Consider the following 16433-nt stretch of genomic DNA (forward strand, 5'->3'; position numbering starts at 1 on the left):
TCTCATGGACAAACACATGGCCTCTCTTTATTATGTAGGCTTCAGCTGCTGTGGAGGATGGCTGCTTATGTCTTTCAGGTGCTTTCCACCCTGGGCTTTTGAAAGTGAATTTTCGTATTCATTTTTTAAGTCAGACTAAATATACCCTCTAAATATGTTAAATCTTTCTGTTTTCGTATGACATGGAACCTGACAAAAAAAAATACTTCATGCAATTAAGGTGAAGATGCTTAAGAAAGATGAAACTGTTTATTGCCTTGATAAGCATGATATAAAAAGGGTTTTTAAACCCCCAAGTTAATTTGCAAAAATCTTTTTTTTTCTGTTTTGGCAGTGTGCATTAATTATGATAATATTTAGCTAAGTAAAGTCTTGACCAGGCAGGTGTTATATTTCCATGATATCTGGACGAGGGAACGAAAGTATATTTAATACACAGTTGTGAGTAGTTGGATGTTCTAAGTGCCTTCTTTGATTTAAGAAGGAAGGAGGAAGAGACTGGGATCGTGTTCCAAATGTGAGTTAGTTGAGCCACAATAGTATAGTCCAAGATTTAAAAATGTATGTCTATAATTCAGATTTAAATAACAGTTTACCTTCGGTTTTTTCCTAAGCAGATTTATGGGAAAGAGGGGAAAAGAGCATCAAGATTGCTTTTAAGTTGGGAGAGTGCAGGCACCTTACTGGGCTTAACCTTTTGTAAAAGATGTCTAGCAAAACATGGTGGCAATGTCACTTTATAGAATGAGGTATTACAAACTTGACCAAAATAGTTGCTTAGAATTTTTAAAGTATTTTTACAAATTGGATAGCTTCAAGTTTAAAAAGGAAAATACATTTCTATCTATTTGCCATTTTTCAAAACCACAAAGCTACATTGTGTTTCTCCCTAAAATAAAAAGTCACTGGTATAGTATGATTTGTCATTTGAGATAATCTTGGGTGATTTATTACTTGGTATAATAGTGGCCTGTTTATACATTGAGAGAATTGAGGCTGTTTATACATCTTGAGCATCATTAACTGCAGATGAGAAGCTACTAGTTATTTATTCTTACAATATAGGGTAGAAAAGCAATTGAAGTACTGTATTTTTAAAAAGCTAATCGTTAATTGTATACATAGAAAACATATTAGGAATTCTAAAATACACACGTTATATAATGAAGATTTCTAAATCAGTGAGTTAACTATTTTTAAACATTTCAAATGTTTAATTTCTGATTCTAAATATAGTACTCATTAATAACTTTCCTAAACTCCACAATTTTAAGTAGCTTTAAAAAGAACTGATGATAAACTAAACAACATTTAAATTCAGGATGTTTTAGCCCAGAGCATCTGTCACTGGGCAGATGATATTTCCCTGTGTCTCTGGGCCCCAAATGAAAGTAAGAGTGCAAAGGTTTTAAGTTTTTTACCCTTCAAGGATGGGAAAATTATGTGATAGGAAGAATGTTTAAGAGGTGGAGCAGAAGACAGTTCTTATTTACGTGGAAAATGCCTTGTTTACTGCTATATAGATTGAAAGACAGGCTGGATTAGGATTGTTTTATCAATGTGGATAGCGTAAGAGAGGCTTGAATATGGGAGAATTAACCAAAATATTAAATAATTATGGGCAAGAATATGAATTATACTGGCTTAAAAACTTTCCTCTTTTATTTCTGTTCTTACTTTTATCCTCAGCATTAGAGGAGGCTTGTAAACATTCCAAGTAGTTAAAAACCACAATAGATGATATCTAAAGTTTGAAGTAAACTGAGATGGAGTCTTTTGGGAAATGGATTAAACGCTTTGGGTTACAGAATGATTTTCAAACCTTTCTTACTTCTTAAGCCTTGGTTTTATAGATCGTGGCAGGGGGAATGAGTCTGAACTAGTTTTTTTTGAATGCTTATTTTTAAATATATTTTCATATGAACAACAGACCAAGACATTTATTGGTACCTGATTGATATATAGATTATTCATAGATATCATAGATACTGTTAGAAGATAATTTGGGAGGGCTTTGATTTTCATCCCTAGGATCTTTATCTTATTTTTAAAAAGTACAATTTGTTTATAGAATGAGGGGTTACTATTAGATTTTTTCCAGCTTTAAAGTTCAATTACTGTTCCTCTCCTCAAAGAATCTGACTCTGGTTTGGTGTCATCGGACTTTAAGTGGTTTTCATCCAGACTCCCTCAGTAAGAGAGAACATCAGTAGAAATTAGGAGAAAAGTGTGGGTGATGGGTGCTTGGAAATGGTGGAAAAGCGAATTTAGTTTTCTTAAAGGGGAAGATAATTTGCAGTGATAAGGGACCAACATGCTGTTTTCTTTGAATTTGATGCTGGAAATCTGCCCTCTGTCTTACTTCAGTATATTTTGCAAAATGCTAGAAGTGTTTCTGGAGACATTTACAGACATTGTATGGAAAAATATATTTAAAAATCACTAACTTCTTGGTGTGGGGTAAATCTGTACTCCATTTAGAAGAAGATAATTGCTAGGATAGGTGGGACAAGTTGATCTATTTTGAAATAAAATTGTATCTTTTATAAAGACACAATTATAAGGCACAATTGGGAACTGTGTCTCCTTGACGTGTTTCAAAGCATTTCTTTGAGTATGTGAGATTAAAGAAATTCTCTCAACTACTAAGAATTGTCAGAACACTGGATGTTCTTTCAAAGTATCTTTGTAGCTGTTAGTATGTACTGGCATAGGTGTTTTTTAATGTTTTATACATTAGAAATTTTACATATGACTATAATGTGTTTATGTTATGGTTATATTAGTTGAACTTGGGTTCCCAGATTTGAGTGTTATTTACTCTGTTCCAGTTTGCATTTTCTAAGCTCTGTAGGTTAATATTTAATTCAGGTTTTATTATTTTGAAATTATATATTAACGTGTCATAATCAAAACAAAATGTTATTTCTCTTCAATTTGATAAAGCTTGTTTGAAGACTTCCAGTGAGCCATGTATTCCTTTTATACCCACGTTATGCCTTTATTTGTCTATAATAGAATAAAAATGCTTTGCAGGATTTCTCTAAAATGTAATGTTTGAGAATCTATTTGAATGTATAGAGAGATTTATATAATGCTTGTTTTGAGTGAGGGGTGGGGGTAGTTGAAATGTTGATTGCAGCTTATATCTATGTAGTAAAAAGTTAAAATTACAACAGATACACTACTTTAACTATATTGTGTGTGTATTATGACTGGATTGCTTTGGAGTGGAAAGTACAATATGGTTCTCATCCTGTACATTTGCTGTTAATTTTGTTCCAAACCTGAAAGTGTTAACGGGCAACTTGAAAATGTGACAAAGCTCAATTTCATTTCTTGTTTATTGCTTGTTTTCCTATTGGACAATTGGAAGTAGCTCTGCCCTGGCAACTAAAGTGGGCTATTTGCATAACCTAGTTTGATTGGCTAGCATTGCGACTAACAGTTCCAATCATGTGGTGCCGGTTTAGTGGTAGGCTATGCTAATTAGCCGCTGTTGCTGGGGTTCAGGATGGATTCTGTGTGCTGTTCTGCTGCGGCATTGTGTTGCCTAGTGAGAGACATTGATAAATGAGTGTTTAATGATCTGCAGCAGTTCCCACTCACTGCGGGCAGGCGGATTTTAGAACAGAAGTGGAAATTGGGATTTAATTGCTATGTTAAATACCTGTAACCACAATATGTGTATTATAGAAGTTAAGTTGTATAAAATTTTCACCCAATTAAATACTTTATAACACGAATACTTTAGCTTTGTCTGTTTAAGATATGTCACGTAGCAGCATTGTGCACAGGTTTTCCAAAATTCTGTTCAGTAAAATTGATCATTTTTTTCCAGAATAGAAATAGTACCATTGTGATTAGCGTATTTAATTTTTCTCAAGATTTTGACCTTTTATAAAGATACATGTTTGTTTTTAATAAATGGGTGCTAGCTTTTGGGCAGAATATCTTCTACTGCCCATTGTCCAAATAAGAGCATGAACTTGAACCCCCGTTCTCATTCCTAGGTTTAGTTGTAAGATCAGGTTGTTAGTTACCTTCTCCTGCTCTTAGTTACCTTTGTGATTTCATATGTTTTAACTGTTGCTTGAACATACTAGTTTTGGTTTATATTGAGTCTTTATTGGGTCCTGTTGGGTGGGAGATTCTGTAGGAAATACCAGACTCCGTGCTTTGTCCAAGGAGGGTAAGAGGAGAAGATGAGTACATGCCAAGTTAGATAAAAACACAATACAGCTATACAGAAAGTGCCATAAAAATTTATCTGGAAGAGTACGGGGAAGAAAAATCACCCGGTGTTTTGAGGTTAGGAACATGAGAAATGTTAAGGTTTTAAATAAAGCTTAAGATACAAATAGCTGGAGAGTAATAGGTAGGAAGAATGCTTTCCTGAGAAGAATAGGTAGCAATTGAACAAAACATTTCTGGTATTCATTTGTCCATTATGTGTGGTCACAGTGATCAAGACCCCTAGTATCTTAGATCTTGCAGTGCCTGAGCTTCCAAGCAGGCTGGTGTGTCATTCCCTGAAAATAAGAGCTGCTGTTTTACTGTTGCAGCTCTCATTTTCTTTGGCTTCTCTTTGCTTTGTTTTATGGCAGTCAATGCTCTTTACTTTTTGTGTCTGTTGGTTAAAGCATAGAACTTTTGAACTTTCTTTCGTCCCTCCCTTTTGGTCCTAAAGCACTGAAACATAATGGCATCAAAAATAATCCCTGAGAATTTGGATATCTGTATCAAGTTTTCTAAAATGTTTACCCCTTTAACCTGTCTTCTAATTAAGAGCCTGGTTCAATTAGAGAGACAAGCTAATGGGACAGTCTTACAGCCTTGCAGAGAATGAGACAAAAATTAAACCGTAATATTTAATTATTAGTCTATGTTCCTAGGAATATAAATTGAAGGTGTATTTTAAAACACATGTTCAGAAATGCTTTATTCATCCATATAGTCAAAGGAACAGACTTCTGCACTCAGGGAATTTATGATTTAATGTAGGTGGATGAGATCTGTCTTTACATAACTATATCACGTGGTAGACTATCCGTGCTGTAAGATGTCAGAAGCAGGAGCAATCAGGACTAGGAAAAGATACTTGGTGAAAGTGGTATTTTGCATGGTCTTAGGGAGTGGATAGGATTTGAGAAGGTGATGCTGTAAGGCTGCAGGGTGTGAAGGATGCTCTACCAGTTGAAGGTGGAGGCATGTTTAGAAAACTTAGTTTACTAATGTAGGTGGTATAGGAGACTGTTGTTGAGGGCCCTGAAGGGTGGACAGCATAGACTTTGAAACTTCTCTTGTAAAAAAAAAGAGGGGGTAGGATTTAAAAATTCTTCATAGCAGTGTTTCAGAGTGTGTGTGTGTGTGTGTGTGTGTGTGTGTGTGTGTGTGTTTTAAACACATGCCTTCTATGAATGGGTACAAATTTCAAAATGGGTATTTTCTTTGATTTTAAAATATGAAAATATTGTATTGAATAATTTCAAGGTGTTTGGTTTAAACAGTGGGAAGGTTTGAGTTACATTATATGAGATGGGATATGCTGTAGGAGAAGTGGATTTTGGGGGTAGGGAGTGTACCTATACAAGGTCTTTGGATGAGTTAAAACTTTAAAAAAATAGCTTTATTGTAATTGGCATAAGGTAACTTCACATATTTAAGTGTATGATCTGATGAACTTTGATGTGTATCACCCATAAACCTTTCACCACAATCAGGATAATGGACATACCCCCTGAAAGTTTCCTTGTGCTTCTTAGTCATTCTGCTTCTGCGCCTCCCCCTCTATCCCTCCTCCCTTACCCCCAATCCCTAGGTAGCTACTGATCTGCTTTCTGTCCCTATTATTTCACCTTTTCTAGATTTTTATGTAAATGGAATCTTTTTTATCTGGTTGTTTTATTCAGCATAATCACTTTGTGGTTCATCCGTATTATAGTGTATATCCATAGTTCATTTTTATATTGCTGAGTAGTATTTCATTGTATGGGTATGCTATAGTTTATTCGCTTGTTGGGTATTTATGGTTTTTGGTTGTTAGAAATAAAGTTCTCTGAATATTAATGTATAAATCCTTCTATGGATGTGTTTTTGTTTGTCTGGGGTAAACACCTAATAGTGGTATGACTGGGTTGTATGTCAGGGGCATGCTTCATTTTTTAAGAAATTGCTAAACTGTTTTTCAAAGTGGTTATGCCATTTTGCGTCCCTACCAACAGTGTAGAAGAGTTTAGTTCCACCACATCTTGCCATGTTTTTATGTGGTCAGTCTTTTAAATTTTAGCCATTCTAATAAGTGTCTAGTGACACTTATTGTGTTTCCTAGTGATGAATGAAGTTGAGCATCTTTGCATGTGCTTATTTGTATCTTTGGTAAAGTGCTTGTACAAAAGTTTCTCCTTTTTTTCTTCTCTTTATTATTGAACTTTAATAATTTTTTATCTGTTGTGGATACAAGTCCTTTATCAGATATCATGATTTGCAGAGATTTTTGCCTAGCCTATCTATGGCTTATCTTCTAATTTTCTTCAATGTGTCTTGAAAAACGGATGCTTTACATTTTTATCAAGTCTAAATTATCTATTTGTTCTTTTATGGAGCATGCTTTTGGAAAACTTTTGCCTAATTGTACCAAGATCTAAAAGGTTCCCCATGGCATTTTTTTCCTCCAGGTTTTACAGTTTGAGGTTTTACATTTAAGTCTGTGATCCCTTTGGAATTAATATTTGTAAATGATGCTACAAGTAGTAGCTAAAAAAAAACCCCACATTTTTTGCAAATGGATATCCAGTAATTCTAGTACCATTTCTTGAAGGGGCTATTCTTTCTCTACTGAATTACCTTTGCATCTTTGGAAAATGAGTCTAAAATATGTGTGTGGGTCTGTTTCTGGACTTTGTATTCTGTTTCATTAATCTGTTTGTGTTTCTTGATGCTAATACCATATTGCCTATATCACTGTGGCCTTAGAATAAGTACTGAAATCTGGTAGTGTTAGTCCTACAACTATCTTCTTTCTCAAAATTATGACTGAATGTCCTTTGTGTTTCCATATGAATTGTCAGATTATTTTATCATTTTCTACAAAAAAGCCTACTAGGATGTCAATTGGGATTGTGTTGAATCTATAGATAATTTTAGGAAGAATCAACATTTTGTCAGTGAGGATTTTTCAGACTCAACACACAGTATATTTCCCTTTATATAGATGTTTCTGTAATATCTCTAACTTTCCTAATTTTCAGTGTACAAGTCTTTCACATCTTTTATCAGATTTTTACCTAAGTATTTCATAGTTTTGATACTAATATAAACAATTTTTAAAATTTCAATTTCTGATGATAGTTGCTAATATATACAATAAATACAACAGATTTTCATATATTAATCTTGCTCTCTGTAACTTTGCTGAAGTTACTTACTAATTCTAATTACTTTTTGGTAGATTTGATTAGATTTTCTAGATGGGTGATCCTGTTGTCTGTGATGATAGCTTTGCTTCTTCCTTTTCTGTTTGGTGAACTTGTATTTCTTTTTTTTTTTTATACATCATAATATTGCGTATGGTTGTTTTTTTTTTAAGGTTTCATTGAGATACACTCTTAACGAAGGTTACTACATTCACCCTTATTACTGAGTTTCCCCCACCGCCCCGCCCCATACCTCATTGTAGTCACTGTCCATCAGCGTAGTACGATGCCACAGAGTCCCTTCTTGTCTTCTCTGTGCTTAAACTGTCTTCCCCGTGACCCCACTCACACCGTGTGCACTAATCATAATACCCCTCAATCTCCTTCTCCCTCCCTCTGCACCTGCCCTCCCCCACCCCTCCCCTTTGGTAACTGCTAGTCCCTTCTTGGAGTCTGAGTCTGCTGCTGTTTTGTTCCTTTGGTTTGCTTCATTGGTTAACTTGTCTTTCTTTTCTTGCCTTACTGCACTGGCTGAAACCTCCTTGGACCTCCATGAATGTAGAATACTTACAGAACATAGAGTACAATGTCGAATAGAAGTGGTGAAAGAGGACATCCATGTCTTTTTCTTTTTTTTAGAAAGGGGACATTCATTCACCAGTAGGTACGGTATTAGCTGTAGGGTTTTGGCCAATGTCCATCAGATTGAGGAAGATACCTTCTATTCCTAGTTTGCTGAAAGTCTTTGTTTTTTTTCTTTTAATTAGAAATGGATGTTGGACTTTATCAAATATTTTTTTCCCACATCTGTTAAGATTACCTTGTGGTTTTTCTCTTTTGAGTTAATTTGATGAATTACATTGATTTTTTGAATGCTAAACTGACATTACATGACTGAAATAAAGACCACTTGGTTATGATATGTTGTCCTTTTTTTTTTTAGATTGTTGGATGCAGTTTACTATAATTTTCCTTAGAATTTTTACATTGTATGCTGATGAAAGATACTGGGGTTTCATTGACTTTTTTGTTTTTTTGTTTTCTATTTCATTGGTTTCTACTCTGTGTGTTTATTATTTTCTTTATTTTGTTACTTTGGATTTCATTTACTTTTTTTCTAGTTTATTAAGGTAGAAAGCAGAAGTCATGAGGTGAGAATTTCTTCTTTTTCTAGTACAGGTGCATAGCACTATAATTTTTTCCCTAAGTAAAGCTTTAGCTATAACCCCCACATTTTCATGTATAGTTGACTCTTGAACAACATGGATTTGAATAGTGTGGGTCCGCTTATATGTATATTTTTTCAATAAACATATTGGAAAATTTTTGGAGATATGCTATAATTAAAAAAACATTTTCTTTTTTTCTAGCTTATTTTATTGTAGGAATATAGTATGTAATTCATGTAACATACAAAATATGTGGTCATTGACTATTCATATTATCAGTAAGGCTTCTGGTCGACACTAGGTTATTAGTAGTTAAGTTTTTGGGTGGCAAAGTTAAAGTATTTGGAGACTTTCCATATATCTGTTTCTGCTTTCCTACTTATTTTTGTTGTTATGAGAGAGTATACTTGTATGACATGATTCACTTTAATTTACTGAGGTTTTTTTTTTTTATGACACGTAATGTGGTCTGTCTTGGTAAATGTGCTGTGTCACAAGAAAAGAATGTGTATTCTGCTGTTCTTTGGTGGAGTATTCCCTAAATGTAAATTAGGTCTAGTTGGTTAATAGTATTGTTCCTATATCCTTGGTGATTTTCTGTGATCTTATTCTGTCAGTTATTGAGAGAAGGATATGAAGTTTCCTAATATAACTGTGTCTATTTATCCTCACAGTTCTATCAGTTTTACCCTTTGTTTTTTAAAGCTCTGCTAATAGGTGCCTGTATATTCAGGATGAATATGTCCTGTTGATGATTTGACATCTTTGTCATAAAATGACCTTCATTCCTTGTCAGTCTTTGGATTGCAATATACTCTGTTTGGTATTAATACAGCCATTCCATCTTAATTTTGGTTAGTGTTGGCGTGATGCATTTTTTTCAACTTTTCACCCTTAACATTATTAATGTCTATATATTTACAATGTGTTTCTTATAGGCAATATATAGTTGAATCTTGCTTCCTCTTCCTCCATCCCCTCCTGATAATCTCTGCCTCTCAATTGAGGTGTTCAGACCTTTTGCGTTTAATGTGATTATTGGTATTTTTCAGTTCAAATCATGCTGCTTTGTATTTTCTATTTATCTCATCTGCACTTTATTCACCTTTTCCAGTTTCTACCATCTTTGGATTAATAGAGTATTTTTTATGACTTGAGTTTTTTCTCTGTTAGCTTAATCATTTTAACTCATGTATTAATTTAGTGATTGGCTTTTATCTTATCACAGTCTGCTTCAGATGATATTACATCACTTCACATGTACTGTATTGACCTGCCTGTAGGGCACATTCATTAATATTTTACTACTTTTTTTTACTGCTTTTTCATAGATATTTGTATATATATTATAAACCCCATGCTACATTATTATTTTTGTTTAATTTGAAAAATTCTTAAGTTAGCTTTTCTGATGCCCCTTCATTCCTTTGCCTAGGTCCTGTTTACATCTGGTCTCAATTTCTTTCATCCTGAGTACTTTCTTTAACATTTTTGTAAGTGCAGGTCTATGAGTGGCACACTCTGTCTTCACCTTTCATAATGTGAAATGTTTTTATTTCCCTTTTGTTTTTGACAGATATTTTCACTGGGTATAGAAATCCTGGGTGACGCATTTTTCTTTTAGCAATTTAAAGATGTTGCTCTCCTGTCTACTTGCTTGCATTGTTTCTTACAAGAAATCTTTCAACCTTATCTTTGTCCCTTTACATGTAGTATGTCTCTTTTTCTTGGCTGCTTTTAAGATTTTCTTTTTTGTCAGTAGTTTTGAGCAGTTTGATTATGATGTGCCTTGGCGTAGTTTTCTTTGTGTTTCTTGTGTTGGGGCTTGCTGAACTTGTGGTTCTATGGGTTTGTAGTTTTTATAAAAATTGGAAAAATTTAATTTACTGTTTTAAAATTTTTACTGTTCACCCTTTCCTCTGTATCAGAAACTTTAGTTACATGTGTATTAGGGTATTTAAGGTTGTTCCAGAACTCAGTGAATGTTTATTTTTATTTTAATTTCTCTGTCTCTCTTGTTTCTTTTTCTGTTTTGACAGCCAATTTCAGTTGAGCAGTCAGAATTCTGAAATACATTTTATTGCTGTATCTCCAAGTTCACCAGTCTTTTTTTCTGCAGTGTCTAATCTATTAATCCCATCAAGTGTGTTTTTAATCTTACACATTGTAGTTTTCATTTGTACAAGTTTGTGTTTTTTAAAAAATGTTTTCTGTGACTCCACTTAACGATTTGAAAATGTGGAATATATTTATAGTACCCACTTTAATGTACTTAATCTGCTAATTTTAACAGCTATGTCAGTTCTGGCTGAGTTTCCATTGATTGATTGATTGATTGATTGATTTTTCTCATTATGGGTTGTGTTCTCTTGCTTCTTTGCATGCCTGCTAATTTTGATTGTATGCCAGACATTTGTGAATTTTTCCTTTGTTGAGTACTGAATATTTTTATATTCCTAAAATTTTTCTTGACCTTTTTATGGGTCAGTTGAGTTACATGGAAATAATTTGATCTTTTGGGTCATACTCTGATTCTAAGATTTTGTAGGTGAGACCAGCACAGTGTTATTCCTCACTACTGAGAAGATAAGTGTCATGTGTAATTTATCTTGATTCTTCCAATTCTGGTTGGTGTGTCTGTTGCCTAGCTTCTGGTGGTGTGCTGGCAGCCTTTGGTATTCCTTGGTTTCTGCTGTGTCACTCTGGTCTTTGCTTCCGTCTTCACATGCTGTTCTTCCTGTATACAGGACTGTGTCTGTGCCCAAATTTCTTCTTAGAGTGGTAGCTGTCATAATAGGATAAGGGCTCACTCTGATGACCTTATTTTAACTAATTATGTCTTCATTGACCCTATTTCCAAATAAGGTCACATTCAGAAGTACTTGCTAATTTTGAGGGGACACAGTTAAACCTGTAACATCCTCCCCTGCCCAGACCTATTTATGTTCTTTCTCTCATCTTGGAATGCCCCCTTTTCTTCTCTCTGGTTATCTTACTTAAAAACCACTTACCAATCAGAATTAGTCTCTGTTTATCAGGTATTTGTATTGTGCCTTTTGTTACAAGTATTTACATGATTATTTCTTGCACATACCTGTCAGATTTGTGAAGAACTGGTGAGGACTCGTTTCTGCAGTTGTGCCCCAGTTCTTTCATGCCTCCTCAGTACTGCCTGTAGTACTTGATAACTAGTGGTCACTTGACTTGAATACATTAATGAGTGTGTCTGAGCAGACAAGTTGTTAGAATGAGGCATTTTAAGAAAGATTAATAACTTTAGGAAGGATTGGAGGCTTAGGAATCTGGAATCAGGGAAACCATGTAGGAGATGATTACAGTAATCTAGGCAAGTATGGAAACCTTCTTTAGATGTTCGAAATAGATAGACCTGTGAAAATACCAGAATCTGCCTCTCTTCTCATGGAACTTACTGTCTGTGAAGATTATGTGGTAAAAGAACAGAGGAGACAAAAGATGGATATGAAAGCATTTTCTAAGGAACCCTAGACAGAAGTCAGTGAATGATAGGTCCTTCAAGGTGGAGGAGGATGAGTTAAAGAAGTGTGGTGTCCAGCCTGGATGAGTGGGAGAGTACTGCTAATAGACATGGGAAGTAAGACAAAAGCATTCTTCTTTTGGGTCGGGGGAGATAAACTAGTTTACTTCTAGATAAAATAACTAGACACTGAGTTAGAAATTCTAGATTACAGAAAAGCCAGAAATGAATAATGAATTGATAGCAGTGATTCTTGATTCACCTTGAAAGACAGCAGGAACATGAGTAGTTAGTTGGGTGGAGGGCCTGACAGGAGAGTCTAAAGCAGAGCTTTCTTGGGCAGGTGAGACCCTGAAAATGTCTAAAGGAAGAGTGAGAGAGCTGGAGAACTTGGGGGTGACACTAGGATGTTTTTGTTTTTGTTTTGTTTTTTAACTGGTGAAAGGGGAACACAGAAAGTTAGGAAAGGTACCTGAGGTGGTGAGCAGTGGGGCTGGAATTCAAACCTAAGTAGTATGACTCCACAGTCTGCTTTTAAGCACTACTCTCTGCTGCCTCTAGTATTTTTCTTTACATCTACTCACTTATTTAGTATGTTTAAGTTTCTTTCATTAGGAAACTGTGATACTATTATAAAGTTAGAACACCATTCTCATTTGTCATTCTAGAAGTAGGAGTTAAATAAATGTAGGGAAAGTAAAGCAATTCTGTTAAATTTGAACAGTTTACAGAATGTTTACCTAAAAATCATGGACTTGTTTATGAGCAGTTAGTAACTAAGGGATATTTTACTAGATGTCAGGTAGTTTAAGAAAATGAGATTGTTATGTGAGGTAAACAACAGTACTTATTGATCATTTATTGTGTCAAACATTTCCTCTTGATGTTGGCTATATACAGAGTGGCTGATAGTGGGCTAAGACAGAGTCCTTGCTTCCATGGAGCTTACATTTTAATGGATAGAGATACACAATAAACATCTAAACAAATAGAGGTGGGGGAGGTGTTTTGCTAGGAAGGTCAAGGATGGTCTCCAAAGGAGTGCTTCACTTCAGCTTCATTTGACTTGTTTCAGACAGACACATGTGTCTGTGGGATATTCTAGTTTATAGTGCCAACCACAGTCATGTGTAAGATCTCGCAAATCTATTTTTGTATCCTGAACAACTTAACATTTTTTCCCACTTGAAGTAGAGGAATGACAGTTGTCCACATGAAAGCCCAGGAAGCTCTATATAAAAGATCAGTCATTTGTGATCACTGTCCATCTTGTCATGAAGCCAACGAATAGGTGGGAATCTAGTGCCCTGCTCCTAGTGCCCTGCTCTTCTCAGTATTTGCATTGTTACTATTATCCTTCATTTGGTGGTAAGGTCTTCCCTGCTTTTAAAATGTGAGTTGATTTTCTGTCAATGTCAGTGACATTAAGAAAGTAGTAATGTGCAGGAAAATTTAGTTGATGAAAATCCTTTTGAATGACCCATATGTACATCTATATTTCTCAATAGTTTATGCGGAAGAGCATTTTACAACTGAAAGTTTGAAACACAGTTTTCCTGAGCACTAGGCCTGTCAGTTCACTATTTTGCATAACATGGCTTGCAGTGTGCACTTGCTTTTTAACCATGTCCTAAGTATTATAATATCTGAAAGACAAAGGCGTGTCAACTTTCCTAAAACACCTTGATCTAAATGCACTACTATTAACTACCCACTGCAGCAAGTGCAACTCAGGAAGTAAAGCTAACAAGTTGCACTTCTAAAAATTCAAGATGAAAATAGTCTATTTGGGGCCATGGGGAATTTTTTTTTTTTTTGGGGGGGTAACATTTTAATTGACATTATTTTCCTATTCAGTAAACTTATTGATGGGAGAATTGGCATTACTTTCCAGCTGTTAAAATATTTCTGTCCTGACATTTGAGAATCCATAACATGAAGGCAGCTTTCAAATCCTTCATCTTTGAATTTGTGTGGTGGTTTAGAGTTTATAAAATATGTTCATGTGTTTTAGCTTGTGTGAACCTCTCCTAGTTGTTGGAATGATTTATCATCCCCCCCCTTCCAAGAAGGGCAGCTGAACCTTGGAGAAGGTCATGGTCACACTGAGTAAGTAGAGCTGAGGCTGGAATTTGTTTATTCTTTCTAATGCAGTATTTACTTAGTGCCTATTATACGGTCACTGGAGACAGAGCAGGAAGTTCTGGCTGGTACCTCTGCTTCCCACTAGTGAAGCACAGTATCCAGGAGAGGCCTGGGGAGCTTTGCTCCCTTGCTGCTCCTTCTGTGATTCTGGTGCATACAGTTCTTGATGAGAGTCACTGCTCCACTGGTTGATACTAGTCCTGCAACCATTCCTCATCATTAGCACTGTCCTCCTCGTCAGTGACAGTGATGGCTTCGGGGGGAGAGGAGAAGGTACTCACCATCTGACTACAGAAGCAGAGCTGTGCATGTCATAGTTCTCTGCTGACCTAAGGAGAAATCGGTGCTTTCCCGTCCCCCTCCTCCTTGCTAACTTACGTTCATGAGGTGAATTAGCTGAGTCAGGCAGTGATATTTTTTGAGTGCCGTTATTGTGCCCATTCACTAAAGATGTGTCAGTGAGTAGAGCAGCAGTTCCATCCTTAAGGGCCTTGTACTTAAGTTGGGGTGAAAGAGACAGTAACACATGTACTAGATAAATATGTAAGTATATAAGCTTTTTTATTTACTAATACATAATATGTAAATATATCAGCCTGTGTGTGTGTGTTGTGTATGTACGTATAGCTGACCCTTCAAACAGCACAGGTTTGATCTGCATGGCTCCACTTAAATGTTTGATTTTTTTTCAATAAATATATTGGAAGATTTTTTTGGATATTGTGACAATTTGAAAGGTTTTCTTTTTTCTAGCTTATTTTAAGAATACAGTATATAATACAAATAACATACAAAGTATATATGTTAATTGATATATCAGTAAGACTTTTGGTCATTTGTAAGCTATTAGTAGTTAAGTTTTTGGGGAGTCAAAAGTAATCTGGGTTTTCAACTGCACAGGGGTCAGGGGATCAGCGCCCCTAATACTCGCATTATTATTCCAGGGTCAGGTGTGTGTGTGTGTGTGTAAATGATAATTTCAGGGTGGCTCACACTAACCTAGCTGCCTCTGAGGCCTCAAGATCCCAAATCCAACCTACCTCTTTTTTTTATAAATACATAGCCACCATACTCTTTGGTTTATGTATTGTATGTAGGTCCTCCTGTGCTCCAAGGGCAGAGTTGATTAATTGCAAAAGAGACTATGTGCTCCATAAAGCCTATAATGTTCACACTCTGTCTTTAAAAAAAAGTTGGCTGACCCCCGATCAAGACCTTGGCACCCACTTTACTTGAAGATACGGTTCAACTGCAGAACTAGAAAATAAAGCTTGATATGTGTAGCCAACAGAGTTGGTAGATGGTTGGAACTTTGGGTGGAGTGGCTAGTTTCCATTCTCTAGGTGTAGGGTCACTGAGGTAATTCAGAAGGTGGAAGTGACTAAGTAATCTTTGCTTTGAAGTGGGGAACCTGCTCTGCTTTTAGAAGAGTATTCGTGGTGTTTTCAGTAAGTATGCATTGTGTGTGGTGATTTTTAAAATGTGTATTAAAGTGATAAATAAAAGTGTATACAAAGAAGGTAATGTATAAAAGAGATAAAATTGCTCCTATTTAGAGTTCCATTCTTCAGAAGTATTAGTTACTAAGAGCTGTTGAGATAGATTTTTCTCTCTGTCTAAATACTCTCTTTTACCCAATAATTAAACAAAACTGTATCCGATCATCATCTTTAACATGGTGATCCTCTTCTTGACTGACTTGGTGCCACAAAATACAAAGAATAGGACTTGTGCAATTGAATATTTATAATGTTAATGTAAAATAATTTTAGAAGTGATTTTAATAGAAGCCTTCCTATCAGTTGATGGGTTGACCTTGTAGATTTCTAAAATCAGGCTTTCATGCCAAATATTAAGACATTTTTACGGTATCATCACTATTTTAAATCTTACAAGTTTTAGTCAAAATTCTCTTGTAGTGGAAGGGCCCATTATCAGATCACTTGAGAAATCTTTGAAAAATATTGGTGTCTGGTACCCATTTCAGACCTAAATGAACCCACATCTTTTTTTACATTGACTATATTGATTTGAGGGGGAAATGGTCTTTTTAATAATGTAATATATTGTGTTACTGTTAACGGTACATAATATTGACTTACCATCTAAGAACATGGTGTATCTCTTCATTTACTCAAGTCTTGGGTCATGTGTCAGTTCTGTGCTGAATAGATGGAGAGATTGTTTTCTATTCTCATCCAATCCAAA

The 16433-nt window shown here is 35.3% G+C and overlaps 1 protein-coding gene across 13 annotated transcripts in view; it reads left to right on the forward strand.

Moving 5' to 3' along the window:
* DYRK1A (dual specificity tyrosine phosphorylation regulated kinase 1A) overlaps nt 1-16433 on the forward strand; it is a 152448-nt gene that overhangs the window by 67121 nt on the left and 68894 nt on the right. For 5 of the 13 annotated variants that reach the window (XM_057504521.1, XM_057504549.1, XM_036899214.2 and 2 more), the window contains one exon: nt 14095-14189. The exons of the other annotated variants lie outside the window; for them this stretch is intronic. In XM_057504521.1, the coding sequence (XP_057360504.1) occupies nt 14177-14189 (13 nt within the window). In that variant the 5' untranslated portion in view covers nt 14095-14176. Of the gene's footprint in view, nt 1-14094; nt 14190-16433 lie in introns of those variants that run through there. 13 annotated transcript variants of the gene reach the window in all.

Source organism: Manis pentadactyla, chromosome 1, assembly GCF_030020395.1.
Source record: "Manis pentadactyla isolate mManPen7 chromosome 1, mManPen7.hap1, whole genome shotgun sequence".
In the NCBI taxonomy this organism is placed as follows: Eukaryota; Metazoa; Chordata; class Mammalia; order Pholidota; family Manidae; genus Manis; species Manis pentadactyla.